Source organism: Habropoda laboriosa, unplaced genomic scaffold (assembly GCF_001263275.1).
Source record: "Habropoda laboriosa isolate 0110345459 unplaced genomic scaffold, ASM126327v1 scaffold72, whole genome shotgun sequence".
Lineage (NCBI taxonomy): Eukaryota > Metazoa > Arthropoda > Insecta > Hymenoptera > Apidae > Habropoda > Habropoda laboriosa.
The window spans coordinates 481,742-497,703 of NW_017100188.1; the positions used below are offsets into that span (position 1 = coordinate 481,742).

Genomic DNA, 15,962 nt, shown 5'->3' on the forward strand with positions numbered 1-15,962 from the left:
CGATAGCGTTGCGTAAACGAATAAACGCGTTTTGTCTTTAAATAGTGTTGCGTCGAAATGCCCAAATTTTTCAGGACCCACTGAAAGAGCTGGACCAAAGGTGATCAGGGCAGCCGCCCTGATTACAACTGTCATGGATTCCCCCGTTATTAGCGTTGCGTATTATAAATTACAGAGTGCATAGATGATTAGTGTTGCGTATCCCCTAAAGCGCCCTAACGTGGCTGCTCTCGCGTTTAACGGTAACTTTTTTTATCTTTTTTTTTTCGTAAATTCAGATTGCAAGTAGAATGAAGCACTCACCGCGATTGATTCTGAGACTCTTCTTATTTCGTACATTTAATAAATTAGTGTTGCGTATGAGAATGAATTGATCCACTCACGGTTTTTGCTCGGGTTTAGAACGAGTGGATTATGAAATATACCGAGTGTTTGTCATAAAATACTGTTGAATTGTATTCGTTGAATTGCTCTAACAGATATTTATTAATGTTTACGATATTAAGTAATATCGATGGTGATGTACTTTTAAAGACGTAATAATGACTTTGAGATGTTGAGAATTTCGAATTGAATCGGAATATATCAGAGGAAGAATTAATAATGAACGAAAGTACAAGTAGAAGCTCGGTGAATTCTTAAAAAGAAAAGAAAAATAAGAATTAATTGTTATTAGAGTTAATTTACTTTTCTCGCTACGTAAGATTCATCTGTCGGTAATATTTGCAAATTTCCATACCGACTGATGCAACAGTAGAGTGTAGTGAATTTTTATAAATTTTCGAAATAGCTTTGCACGAATTAAAGTACACCCGCGATTATGTTTTTCACAAGAAACATTGTTACGTGGAAAGTAGTTGGCTCGTAATATTCATAGTAAAATGTTTGAATCGCCGGTACGACGTCGCATACTCGTTGCTAATTTAAAAAATGATGATAATATAGATAAAATTGCGGTAAATTGTGCGATTATTTCGGTTTTAAATTCCTAATGAGCATGTGAAAGTTACAAAAGAGAAATAAACGAAACGGGAAAAGGGGATACATTTAAAATCATCGCGTGTCAATTTTTCTCTCGTATGATCGCAATGATCGCTAACCTTCCAAGTTGGAACATCTCTCCACGTTTTCTTCGGTGAAAATAATAACTTTTAAACTAATTGTGAATAATTTTAGTCTCTTTTTCTTTCATCTTGGTATTCGGTATAGAAATTTTCAATTCAATTAACAAAGATTCTTCCTTTGTGAAATTCTAGTAACTTTCGAAATAATTTGTTATTAATGTGTACCAAGTAATTGCTAACAATGAAAAGTACCTTTTTCAATATCACTTTTATTTCAATGAATACCTAGAAATATATGTACGATGCGTGCACAATATCTTTTTTTTTTCAGCTGTTAAACTTTCATTTTTAATTATTATTACTGAGGCTTTCGGATGTAAACTGTGTCCTTATGGAAACAGTACTCCATTCCCCAGTAATAATAATTATTAATATTTTATACGTGTATGTGCATAAGGTCTTTTCTTTCAGCTGTTAAACTTTCATTTTTGCTTTTATTAATCCAAGAAAAAACGAGTTTGTTACAGATTCGCTTTACCAAAAACTGAGGAAATTATTGGAAGAAAATAAGTAAATGGTGCCCATATTGTGACTTGTAAAATGTAACTACTAAATTCGTCTGAATTTGAGTTTGTTGCAGGTGACAGAGGAGCACACGAGCATTTCATCTCACCGTACTGATATTTCTCTTCTCTCTGCTTTATATCCCTTTAGATTTTTAGGATAGGCAGGGTGCAATATAGATTTCTAATTAGGGAGGTTGTTTTCCAAACGAACGTGGAATTTTAATTAGCCTCGTTATTTTCTACATTAAGTTAAATTGTTGATTAAGTAGGCAGTTTTTAAGTTAAGTTAAATCTTTAGTGAGGTAGGTCATTCTCCACATTAAGTTAAATTCTCAATTAAATAGGCGATTTTTAAATTAAGTTCAATCTTTAGTAAGGCAGGTCATTCTCCACATTAAGTTAAATTCCCAATTAAATAGGCAATTTTTAAATTAAGTTCAATCTTTAGTGAGGCAGGTCATTCTCCACATTAAGTTAAATTCCTAATTAAATAGGTGATTTTTAAATTAAGTTCAATCTTTAGTGAGGTAGGGTATTTTCAACATTCAATTAAATTCCTACTTATATAGGTAGGTGATCCTTAATTTAAGTTAAATCTTTAGACAGGTAGGCGACGCTTACTTTAAGTTAAATCTTTAGACAGGTAGGCGACTCTTAATTTAAGTTAAATCTTTAGACAGGTAGGCGACTCTTAATTTAAATTAAATCTTTAGACAGGTAGGCGATTCTTAATTTAAGTTAAATTATTAGACAGGTAGGCGACTCTTAATTTAAGTTAAGTCTTTAGACAGGTAGGCGTTTTTCTACATTAAGTTAGATTCTTAGTCAGGTAGGCGACTTTTAAGTTAAGTAAGAATTCTACTTAAGTAGGATAATATTTAAGATGGTAACATTTAAGTAGGCAAGTTTTTAATGAAAATTCAGTGCTCGAGTTACATGTTGTTTAAGACGGCAGCTCTCAGTTTGTAAACATTGTAATTTTTTTTCCTTTCGTTAGTTATTTGTAAACAATTTCGAACAGAAACGCCTGATGTCTTTTCGGAGATAGTCTCTTCAGTTGTGTTTTTCTGTGAGACGTATTTCTTTATACTTTCTTCTTTTGTGTTTCAAATATTACACGAGTCAGAATCACATATTCTTGTGTAGTGATAACAGTACAGAGTAAATTAATATTTCGTTTAAATAGAATTAAGGGTTTCGTTAGTTGTAGATTAAGTCAGGTTTAAGTTAACTCCTAGTTTAAGTATGTGTAGTGTTAGTGAAGTTATACTGTAAGCTAGGCGTAAGATAAGTTTAAGCTAAACTTAAAGTACTTTAAGTTTAAATTAATAAGATACTTTTAACGTTTTTTTTTTAATTTTTTTCTTTTTTCTCTCGTCGACTTTTTTTTTTTTTAGTTAAAATTCTTTCAAAGTCTCCTGCTATTGTCCGTCTGCATAGCGCTCGAAAATTCGAACGTATTGCAGATATACAATCAGTAGGAGGTGTTACGTTGCATTAAGGAATAGAATACACAGTAGGCGTGTAAAAGGAGGGTGGATGGGACGTGCGGATAGGGCGGGCCTCCATTCGCAGCAACCTCCACGTGGTGAGGCCTGGGCAATCGATATTATTTGATATAGAATTGCAATTTTATAGCAAATAATACGAGCAAATCAGCTGCCATAGTAAATGATGATAGTTTATTATAATTCATGTTTAAGTACTAAACCACCATCATTGGATTAAATGTAGTAGTAGCAGTACTTTCCAAACAATAACACTTTTTATGACAACTAATTGAATAACGTTTAAGCTTGCTAAATATTTTCTTCGGTAACAGGATAATTCGAATTTCTTTGAAACTTAGCAGGTTTATAAGGGACCACGAGAAAAGTATCGGGCAATTTTTTTTGGCCCTTTTTCGATTCTTCGGAGTGAAAACAGTCCTTGACTATAGATAAGTGTTACCTTATTTCCTTGTATATCTTTAAAACTATAGTAGATGTGAAAAAATGTTTATAATAATAATTTAATGGTTTTTTATGCCTTATTAGTCCGCTGTAAATTTGAATATGTATTGTAAGTAAAATTCGGCAGAAGAATATGTAATTTTCAGACCTTTCTCTACATCTACAAAATCTTTGTGAATATCCAAAAGAAGATCTTTTACCATAGACGAAATATGTATAGGATAGACTAATCATCTTATGGGAATTTTTGTCACGCAATCTAAGATACCGACGTCGTCCAAAACTATTGGTTTTGAAGCGCACTCTACGCTTAAGAACGGTCGTTTTAAGAACTGCATCGCACAAAACGATCGATATTGGTTGTGTATGCACTGTTACTGTATTGTGAATAAACCCTTGGATCCCAAGACTTAATGTGCGTGACTGAATCCATTCTTATTCATTGTAAAATTCGAAATTTTGTCTCCTTAGTTATTTAAAATAACAAATGTCAAGTGTTTTTGATTTCAATTCCTGCCAGCAATAGCGCTGTGATATATTACCAGCCCCAATCGATACAGTAGAATGGTCGTGTGCCAAAAAATATATCGGTTGAGTGGTTCTTACTCTATATGCATGGGTATGTATGCCAATGCCTCGTGTTTGTGGTACAATTTTGAAATGGTTCACGTTTACCTGCTAATACCTAATTTACCAACACCAGTTACTTATCATCTGAGACAGTGATTTTGTTACTATCTGTCGACAATGTCAACCATGTCTCTCTTAGTAAAATAGAATCCACTTATTTTTTAACCCTCTGAGGATAAGGGTTGTGGTACAATTTTGAAATGGTTCACGTTTACCTGCTAATACCTAATTTACCAACACCAGTTACTTACCATCTGAGACAGTGATTTTGTTACTATCTGTCGACAATGTCAACCATGTCTCTCTTAGTAAAATAGAATCCACTTATTTTTTAACCCTCTGAGGATAAGGGACACTCACATATACAATTCGCAGAGAAACGCAAACTTAAAACTTCTCAAATATTCTTTTCTAATAAGCGCAAAGAAATATACGTGAGTTTAGAGTTGACATACAAGTTACACAATAATTGTTGCAGTAGACAAATTTTTATTAAAAATGTTCGTTGAACTTGTCAAAATATTTTCTCGTTCTCGTTTCGTTGGTAGAAAATTCCCTGGAAAAAGGAGAAAAAAGCGAAAGACACGTGTACATCTCGTAATGGTTTATTAATACCCCAACCGACTCTTCTGTGTATTTACATAAAAACTGGAGGTCGATCGTTGAGAGACTGAGTTTGAGGAACGCTATTCTCTCGCGTCCGACGATTTTCAGGCACTTCGACGCTCGATTTCGCCTTTTTTCTTAAAAGCAGAAAAAAATACCACCAAAAAAGAAAAGAGAGAGAAAAAGAAGGAAAAAACCACGAATCAAAATCTCCAAGCAACCGGAAGTACCACGTGGACGTTGAGAAACTCCACGAAACCGAGCGCAAATATACTTTTTAGCAGGAATATCATCATCAGTCTGATCATTGCAATCACATTACACGATTAAAGTCTAAATTTCGATGGATTAAAACGCTGATTTAGACCATTGCGTTTCTGTATGTGTATAAACGTGTATGTGTATGCATGTGTAAATATGTAAGAGTATAAATATCCCTTGTTGAAACATTCAATGGACAAATCTGTTACACGTTAATATATAATAAGGATATTAATTATCGTAATAATAATAATAATAATAATGTAGTCTATGAATTAGTTCATGGTGCAACGTCAATCGCGCTCTCACCTGACAGCACACAGAGGAAAAGAAAAAGGAAAGGAAACGATCGTGTCGCGTAGAAAGCGATCGAGGTTCACCATGTAAAAAGGAGAGGAGAGCGCGAGCGTATGAAGCCCGCCTCTAGTTACGAAGGAAACACACGCGGGAAGAAAGCATTCGATCGTTCCACGGATGTACTTTCGTTCTACTGTGAAACTCGTGGTGTGAAACAAATTTTCAAATTTCAAAACTCTCGAATTCCAAATTTTTTGAAATCTAGAAATTCTGAATTCTCGAAGTTTTGAATTTGAAAGCTTTCGAATTTTCGAAGTTTGGAATTTCCAAAATCCCGAATTCTCAAATTATCGAATTCCCAAAATCCCGAATTCTCAAATTATCGAATTTCAAAATTTTCGAATTCTCAAAGCTTTGAATTTAGAAACTTCCAAGTTCTCAAATTTCAGAATTCCCGAATTCTCACAATCTAGAATTTCGTATCTCCTGAATTCTCTCCAATTTTCAAATTCTCGGATGCTCAAGAAATTATTGCAATCCCGAACATCTTATTAGCATCGAATGCCATCGTATTGCGTAATATACAGGACGCTCGATCGTGACGTAAAAAATAAACAGAGCGCCACGCAATTTTTCCAAAAAAGTCAGCGTCTGCATCCAGAGACAATTTATTTCGTGTCGTCCTCCGTTTACGTGACCAAACTTAACATCATCGACCACGCTGTTTCTCGATTTACTATGCTCGTACATCCTTGGAACAAGAGGCCTTTCGTTACGTTCCACTGAAACGCGCAAGGAACGCTATTCAACCGGAATTACGATCGTTAGTTTACAGTAAACTCGTATTACAGCATCGATCGTGAACTCGAAACCATTCTCTCTTCGTGCAGCATGTTGAAAATGGAGCTTCTTTTTTTTTTTTACGCAACTCGATAGTCCACATATATAGAGTGTTTAAAAAATATTTCGTCAAATTGCACCAGAATTTTTTTAAAGTAATAAATTACAAAAGGAAAGAAAGAAGAAGAAATTAGTTTTCAATTTACGATCGATACTATTCTTCATCATCTACATTCACAATCAACTTTCTTCCCGTGATCACTCTTGATAAATCCCTTTTCTCACTTCCGCCCGATACACACGGAAACGATGAGGAGAGGGAAAAAAGTAGGAAATAGGAAAAAAATTTACGAGAACTACGGATACTGCGAGTCCTAGTCTTCAAAAAAAGAGGATAATAACGCTAATTAATACTAAACGTAAGGTCGTGGAACTCGGTTTTAAACAACCTCACCGACGACTATTAATAAATGCATCATCCTGTCACGTGATCGATCAAACGAAAAATGAAAAAAAAAAAAAAATTATACGAAACAACTTCCTACATCGATCTTTTATCATTTTCTTTCCTTTTCATACAAGAAACATAGATCAACGTCCTTCTTGATCTACAGGGTGCTTCAAAAACATGTTAACACTTATCCATCGAGAATTTGTAGGTTAGGTATATTTTCTCTTTTTTTATTTCACTCATTTCTTTGAAACATTACCACGAAATGTTTCATAGTATCATTTAAATGGTACAATAATTATCGTGTATATAACATTTTATAAATAACGTACTGCTATTGAAAAATAATCTGTATATAATGAATGCAATAACGTGGGTCATATAGGACCCACGCAACTATTAATCAAATGCAAATTTTCAAATGCTTTTCCAGTAAAGTTTACATTTCTCTGAGTTACGCCAAGTAGCAATAAATGTCGACTTCTTTTTGAGCACCCTGTATTAGTATACTCGTAAATGAAACTTGTTTTCGATAGATCGACGCAAACTGTGTTTCTAAATTGTTCGATACAGGACAAAAGAATGGCTAGATTAAGATAATACAACGAAGCTTCGTGAAAATGACGATCTTCGCGAGTCCCTGCCGATTTTCTTGTCAGATCGATAAATCGAGTATAGCGTTGTGCAATTGACGAACGGCGGAGACTCTCGAACGTTCGTTCCTTCGTATTTTCGTTGAATTCAAGACACACATGTAATTCAATGTGGCCCATTATTCGCTCTGAAGCTAAGATTAACGCGTTTCGAAATTTCTTTTCGTGTCCATTAGCTCGATTTCGAGTAGGCGTTGCTCGAATTTTTCGAAATTTATTTCGGTGAGTTATCGGTTAAAATGATCGAACTTTAAAATGTTCAAATACTTCGTGCAATTAATTGAAGTATTTTCTAATATCCATTTTACTCGTTGAAATTCAAGTCTCGCACATTTGGAGAGTTGAAGTAATATTTAAAAAGAAGGAAAACAATGTCACTATTCGAATGACAACAGCAAAAATTTCTTTTAAATCCAGGAGCGTAAACATTAAATCTGAGTATTAAATTTTATTAATTGAAACTCGAATTGAAATAGTAATAACCAAAGTTAATTTCACTGCTCGAATAGAATAAAAGAAAAGTAAAGAAATCTTAGTAAAATGTACGATTTCTGCGAGTACCAATCAGAGTGTACGAATTTTAAAATATATTGGAAATTGAAAATTGAAATTCTTCGTTTAATCGAATTATCTGAATAGCACTCGTTCGGTTAAACTCGTTCCAAATTTCGTTGTACACGAGTTCGCCTCGTTTCGAATTTCTAATTGCCTGGTTTTCCAATGGCGTTCGATGTCATTCGATCTCGTTAAGAAAAAAAAAGAAAAGAGAAAAATTAATCGTATCGAACGTCTTGTAAAAGTATGTAGTTCACTCGAGAATTAATTGATACCGGGACTCTCTCATGAAGGACGTTTGGTTTTTTATCCCATGAATCGCGATTGCTCTAGTTTTCTCTCCGTCGAGTGGCACAAATTGGAAAATTCGTTAACGCTATTCCTTAGTCTACGGATTTACACTAATCGTTGTCATACGCTCCGTCCAAATTACACAGCCTTTTTGTCCTCGAACGTGTCGGAGAATCAACGAATGCTTCGTTTGTTAAAAAAATTTACGAAACCGCGAAAAATTGAATTTTCTTCATGTATAGAAGAAAAACTAATTCCTCAATTAACATGAAATAAACATTGCACTGATCTTATCCAGCAATTAGAAAGAATAAATATAAACGGTATAGTTGATGAATAAAATTAGCGCAAAAGTGATGTTACGTTAATTGAGGAAGTGGTTTTTTATCTCGTGAAAAATCCAGTTTTTGCAGGTTTTTTTACGCTAATCGGTGGAACGATGATATCATTCAAGGAGTTTCAGTTTTTTGCTCAGTGTAAGAAGGGTTCAGTTTTAAAGAGATTTTTAGGAATTAATTTTTTGCAGTGGAACATGGATGGATACGGAAGATTGTATAAAAAAATTTTGACGATATTTCAAGGAAAAAAATAATTTTCTGCTGTAATATGGAAGACGAATAATTGAAATTTCAACATTCAAATCTCCATTCACAAATCTCTACTCTCAGAATATACTGATTCGATATAATAAATTTCACAATACCTGCCAAATGGCAAATATTCATTCACTGACTTATCCATCGTAGAAATTCCATTTTCGTTTCAAAAGAGAAAGAAATTTTTTTCATTTGACAGCGCAAAAATATAATTCAACGTTTCAAGTTGTAGAACATTCTTCGTTGATCGAAGCAAACGTTTATCCAACGACCATTCGAGTAGCAAACCTCTCGCACGTTGGACCATTTCCAAGGAAATCGATGAAAAGTGGAACGAGAGGAACGAAGGAAACGATCTTAGGCTTTGTCGTCGATAGCACACGAAATAGAAAGTCAAGAAGTCTGGCTCGCGCTAGCTTGGTCCAAAGAAGCCTAAAGTTTCCAACGTCCTGGTCACCCTCTCGATCAATTGATCCTTGTATCGCCATATGGTCTTATCCAACACACTATTCTCTCGATATTCCACGCAAGTTTTCTTCAACGATTTCACGCAATCCGCACGATAATGTTGTAGCTGTGCATCCTCTGTTTCAATAGGGTAACTAGTGCATCCAGCGCCCAAGCAGGCTAAGGGAAAGTGATTGTGTAAGGTTACAACCCTCTCTGGATTGTGGAAGCACTTGATGTATTGATTCGGCTTGGTGAAGTTTTTGGAACGATAGACGTGCTGTAGCATATGCATGTACCTGTGAACAGATCGTGAACATGTAAGTGGATTTAAGTGGGTGGTTTGGAGTTTTGGTTATCGAATTTTTCCTTGGATTTCTCTGCGGGGGAAGTTTGATCTTCGGAATTTAACGCGTGTTCAATTTTGAATTGTTTGAAGGGTGAAGTTGGGAAATTGTGAAAACATGAAATTTTAAAAACTAACAAATTTGAGATTCTAGATATTTGAAAGTTTGAATATTTGAAAACATTCAAGTTCCCAAATTCTGCAATATTCCCAAAACTCCCCATTCCAAAGGACAATCCCCACAGAGTTTTCACGTTTATATTTCAATCTTCCAAAATTATCATATTTAAGAGTTTATAGTCAGATTAGGGGGCAATTAAACGATTGAAGGTTCCATTTCATTTTGCTTCCATTTATTTCAGCGTTAACTGGCAGCGTTCGAGAGATTGCTAAATCGCAGTTCTTACTTGTTACTTTATTAGAGAGGAGACCCGCCTCTCAGTTACGTTAAAATTTGCCAATACCTTTAATGACACAGAAGAGACCGTGGGATGGGGTAGTTCAGTAGCAATTTACGCAGATTTCGAAACTAAACGTTTATTTACCCAACACGTTACCTGCCAATATTACTATTCCACACAATCTAAATTGCACGATTCATAACCTCAAAATTTATTATTCACACTGAATTAATTCAAACAATTATCATTCCTACAAATATTGACCCAATAAAACAATTCACAAACACAATTACAATTCTGACAAACATCAACAATGAAACCCTCGAACCTAACCCTATTCATCCCACTTCTGAAACGACCCAATCAATCTCCCCAACTATCCCAACAGGTTACACAATCCAAACACTACACTACAGGGTGTCTCGCTTATAACGAATGCCTAAGTTATTTCCACTGGTACTAAAAGTAAGAAAGAGTGATTAACTAGATTTTATATGCTTTCAAGATGTGCATGTGGTGATTATAAAAAAGCAACGACGTCCCAGGGTCATTTTGAAGGTGATTCCAAAATCATAGATATTTTTTTGCGTCTTAACATATTTTTGTAAGTAATGGAAGGTTATAGTCAACGTTAAAGTGATCTTAAACAGTAAAAAAAAATTGTGTTAAAAAAATATGTACATTCTGAAATTATGTACTGTGCAGAGCTCAAGAGTTTGCTCCCAGGGCGACACAGGGGCAAGGGGGGCACTTTACTCCCACAATTTTAAATGATCCGATTCGTCGTCGACCAATAATGACAGTACATGTGCCCTATTTTTACGATTGTATTGGAGAAGGTGGGCTCCAACTAGACTCGCATTCCTTCCAGGGTCAAACTCCTGAGCTCTACACAGTATAAACTCCCCTTAGTCATTTTTTCTTACTCAAAATACCAATACTAAAGAACAAGACATATCAGCATATTCCCCCAACTATGTATGTAACTATATAACAATATGCACCTACTTAGGTATATCCTTGAAGTATCCGTGACTATGCAGCAGATCGTCCAAAAAGTAGACGTTCCTCACATTATACGAAGCTCTGGTTTCATTTCGAATCTTGAACGCCTTGGTCAGCACCCTCTTCATCAGATCCTGCCATGTGGCGTCCTGTACTGGCATAATCACCTCGTCCACGTCCAATAGAGCTATGTACTCGTATTCGTACATGTGCTTGTACAAACAATCATTATAGGGGATCAATTCGTTCTGTCTCTTATGATTAGTCTTTTTAGTTAGATACATGTGTTGAAAAGCAGGAACATTAGGCTGTCCACCAGGCAGTGTCAACGGTGTCACGTGTACCTTGCCTAATCCCTGATAATGATCCAAAATTTTAGTCACGTTAGGATGCACCTGAAGCTGATAGAAGAATATCTTGTCAGCTCCTAACAGAGTGATCAGTTCAATCCATTCGACCAGTCTGACAGACAGATCCTCGTGAAGAAAGTCCAAACCCTTCACACAGACAGCAAAGTCTTTCTTTTTATCAGGTTTATTATAGATGACTCTGAGATTATTCGTTGGAGTGTCACATGGTTTCTCCACCATAGACACAGATGCAGGCGATCCCTTGAGCCAATGAGACTGTGGAATCTTGCAGGCTATCACGTATGGCTGGTAAATTCCCTGTTTGTAATTACCCCATTTAGGGTACCAGATGTACTTGTACTCCAAAGTTTCAACAACTTTCGGCTCTCTCTCACCATCGTACCACAGTTGACAATGAGTCTTCACTGTTGGCTCGATTCTATCAATCATCCCGACGATTCTGATGGCTGGGCCAATTCTGGACAACTTTCTACGATCGTAGAAAGCACCGAATAACTGGAACGTTCCATTACTGGTCCTCATCGTCTGCCAATAAACATTATTAAACTCTATGTCGTATATAGAAGGATATTTCAAGTTGGAACAGCTATCGTTCTTCTTCACTTTACTCTGACTGCCGGAGTACTTGTTGTTCTTGCTCCAGTAAGCTAGCGGTAGGCTTGGTAACCTTTGTTCTATCTCTTGGATTAATTCTTCCTCAGTTTTGGCTGGTCTTTTGTCCAACAACGGCTCCAATTCCAGAGGATTTCGCGTTGGATTGTTGGATAGAATGGTTAAGGTGGTCAGCAGGCCTGAACTTCCTGAATTCGAGAAACTCGAGTCGGCTGAGGATCTTTGAAGCAGGTATCTGGATAGACCAAGGCTGGAAGAGCCACGATTGTTCATCATTTCACGACGATGATAAACATCGTCGATAAGAAGCTCGCTGGTGGAATCCTCGGCGGTCGGAGTCTCTCTGAAGCTGTTCTCCACGTGACGGAATTGTACAGCAGCGATCATCACGAGGCCCCAGGCGAACACGAAGACCAGAGCGCGTCTCGCGCATCTGGACCCGCCGCCGCTGCAGCTCTGCAACATCTTGCTAGCTGCGTATCGATCGGGACACGCAGGCTCGCTGGCCACGCCGGATCCGCTCACGCGGACGTGCGAAGGAGCTGCGTCTGGAATTTGATTATTAATGGTCATTGCTGGGAAGTTAGTTTAATTGGTTTAATCTTGACGGTGAATTGTTTCGAGGAGAAACCTCTAGAGTGAATACGGTTGATATAGCAGAGCGGATTGTAGTGTATTTACTCTTTGACTGTGAAAGGCGTATATAGACGTACATTAATGTGCACCAGAAGTATATATTGTACATACATATACCTATACTTTGTGCAATTGGACGTACTGTTACATTGTGCATAGCAACTGAATATCGCGAATTGTTTCGATTATTGTAAATAATAACTTTTCCCTCCACTTCTGATTTTCAGAAATCACAATGGATAGTTTTCTCTGGAAGCGTGACACAGTCAAAGGGTTAATGGAGTATATATACCTACTGTGAATAATTTTAGTAAATTAAATTTTATTTGTAATTTTAGTAAAATAATTTTACTAAATTTGAAAATCTTTAAAAATATTGGAATATTGAAATTAAGAATATTAATTATCGTATATTAAAATTATAATATTAGTAATGGAATACTAATACTAATGTTAAAATATTGATACGAAAAAAATTATTATATTGGAATACTGATGAAAAATTTATATACGCGTTAGATAATTTGTAAGGAAGCAAGCGAAAGTAGACAGCGTGGTATAATGGGGGTCACGCTCGTCGATGACCTTGATTGTTCAATTACATCGAAACTGCCTATAGCCTCTCCATTATTCAATAAAAATTCCAAGCTTCGCAAGTGAAACTTCCTCCAGCCGGAATTTTATGAAATCCTATTATTTATCGACGATCTTCCTTTGAAAAGTACCAATCTAACTTCCATTGTTAAAAAAAAAAAATTGAAAAAGAAAACCCTGAGTAACAGAATTTCCTCGTCACAATCATTAATCACCTAAACATCAAATGTCCCTAAGGGTACGCCATCTGAGATTAAGAGCACACGGAGAGTGCTATCTTCTGACCGGTCACTGTAGTCCACTCAGGAGGAAGACGATAATAACCGGAAGCGTTTTCTCGACGGTTGACGCAACCGGCGAAACGAGAGGATCGTAATCGAACGCTTCCTTCTTACTTGTCCAAGAACATAAACGAAGAACGTACCTACTATTTCGAAGATGTTTTTTATTCAACGATTCAACCTGTAGGAGCTGTGATTCTTCGACTAATTGTATACCCTTCGAAGAGAAATTATCCTTTAATTATCCTTCAAAGCGCAAATTTTCTAGCGTGTGCCATTAGGCTGAGATTATTACTTGTGAAACAACTGATTGCTCATCCAGAACGATATTACCATGAACTGAATAATGAGTTAGAGGTTACTTTGTATCGAGGTCTTCGTCGAATTCCGTGTATAGTCGGTGGAAGCGATATATGTAGTGAGGTGGTGAATTAAAGCATTAAAATAGTAGGTTATCTTGGCCTGCTCGCAAAAGTACCACTTCTTTGAAGTAATAGAAAATTTGAGGATTCACTAATTTGAATATTTTACTAATAAGTAATAAAAACCTTTTCATGGAATACATTTTTTCTTAATTATTTATTTGATTGATTTTTTCTTACAGTTAACAGCTGTTCAGGATTAAGGTATATATATTTTTTAAATAATACTGCACTGAAAGATCCAATTCTGAGCTAACATCGAGTTCCTTATCTTCCTCGAAACTACTACGTGTACTTTGACGCCTGACAGATTTTACAATCTCGGCGTATCGCTTCCACTGGCTATACAATTCAATGTAATTACGATTCTAGTTCGGATTATCCTTGACCTTTCGTGGATTAGGAATGTTAATAGTTTTCTCTTTTTCGTTTTTCATTTTTGCAGACGTGTGCATGAGTGTGTATGTGTGTGGAAAGTGAAAAATGACTGGTTGGCCGATAAGGGGAGCAGAACGAGACGGTGGAAAGCTTATCTGGAACGAGTCGACCGTGTCAAGGTATCAGAAACGATACCGGACTCGTTACGGTAGCTTTCACGCCTGGCGAAGTTCCTTTATTCGTCTGTTTATTTATAAACTGGCTACAAATGGCTGAGGTGTGATTGGAATTACGAAAATCGGTTGAAGAGTGGGGGAGAAATGTGGGTGGAGGATGTTAACCCTCTTATATCGTTATTTGACATAAAAAGGATTTTTATTTTATTTTAGCTTTCATTTTATTTAAAATTTATATCTGCATTTTTATCTAGATTTGTGTCTATATTCTTATCTACAGATTTATGTATATTTTCTCTTATTATCTACAATCTTACTCTATTTGTCTACTATTGTAGTATTGTATTCTTGGAATACCATTCGATTTTATTGTACAATTACGTTACCATGAACTCTGTTTATGACTATTGTCAATTCTTATTTCTTTCCCATAGAAAGACAAAAGTCTGAAGTTCGACAGATTAAAGCCAAGGTAAATTCTACTTGATTAACATAATTGTAGCTACAAGAAGTTCATTAAGATTCTGAGAAAAAATCGTGAAACTTTATGAAACTGAAAACATCAAACCCGTTTGGTCCACATCCCTCTCTTACTTCCTTAACCAATTATCTGGACGAGGAAAAACCCGTGACTAATGGCCAATGGTCCGTGACGGAAACGGAAGAGTACCTTAAACAGATTATAAGTCGCACATCACATTGCTTAACGAGGCTGCTCATCGTACAGGAGCAAAAGGATGGGGATATTCCTCTTAAATGAAAATGTGCCGCTGGCGATTGGCATGTATGCAGTACAAAATTTGGAAGTCTTAATATCTCAGATGTTCAAATTTTCAAATATTCAAACTGTCGAATTTTCAAAGATTCAATTATTGAAACTTTCGAGTTTTCAAATGTTTAGATATTCCAATTTTCGAATTTTCCTGTTTTTAAATATTCCAATTTTCGAATTTTCCAAATTTCAAATATTCCAATTTTCGAATTTCCTCATTTCCAAATTTTTTCATTTTTAAGCTTCCACATATTCAAATTTTCCAATTTTTCAGCTTTCAACTGTGTGAATTAAAAAATTTTCAATGCTTCGAATTTCCAAATTTTCGATTCCTTCAATTCCCCTACTCTCTAGCTGTCAAGTTTCCAAATTCCATAACCATCAATCTACTCGATTCCCTACGAAACATCAAAAAGTTCCTTAAACCTACACTCCGTCCAACATATAAACACACATCCACTCCACCATATTGAATCCAGCAACCTAATCATCGAATCATCCACTCCACCAGAAGCCACTTAAATCATCCTAAAAGTTAACTCGAACAAACTTCGATACCCAATAGAAACTAAATGAAGGAGTAAAGGAGAAGGGATAACCGTGTCGGATACGCTTAACTGTACAGCGATAGTGGCACTGGTAGCAGTCATAGATCGATTATGATCGAGAGTGCCTGTTCTGTTGGCCAAATCGCCACGATCCAGCCATGGAGAAACAGTGAGACGCGCAGACTCAGGATACATGGAACCGGTTATGCTG

The 15,962-nt window shown here is 36.0% G+C and overlaps 1 protein-coding gene across 1 annotated transcript; it reads right to left on the reverse strand.

Moving 5' to 3' along the window:
* Window positions 1-9,134: 9,134 nt before the first annotated feature.
* Window positions 9,135-12,474, reverse strand: LOC108579780. The gene is made up of 2 exons (XM_017943387.1): window positions 10,965-12,474; window positions 9,135-9,508 (listed from the first exon to the last, which is right to left on the reverse strand). Exons 1-2 carry the CDS (start codon window positions 12,407-12,409, stop codon window positions 9,175-9,177), a joined length of 1,779 nt encoding a protein of 592 aa, XP_017798876.1. The 5' UTR covers window positions 12,410-12,474; the 3' UTR covers window positions 9,135-9,174.
* Window positions 12,475-15,962: the final 3,488 nt, after the last annotated feature.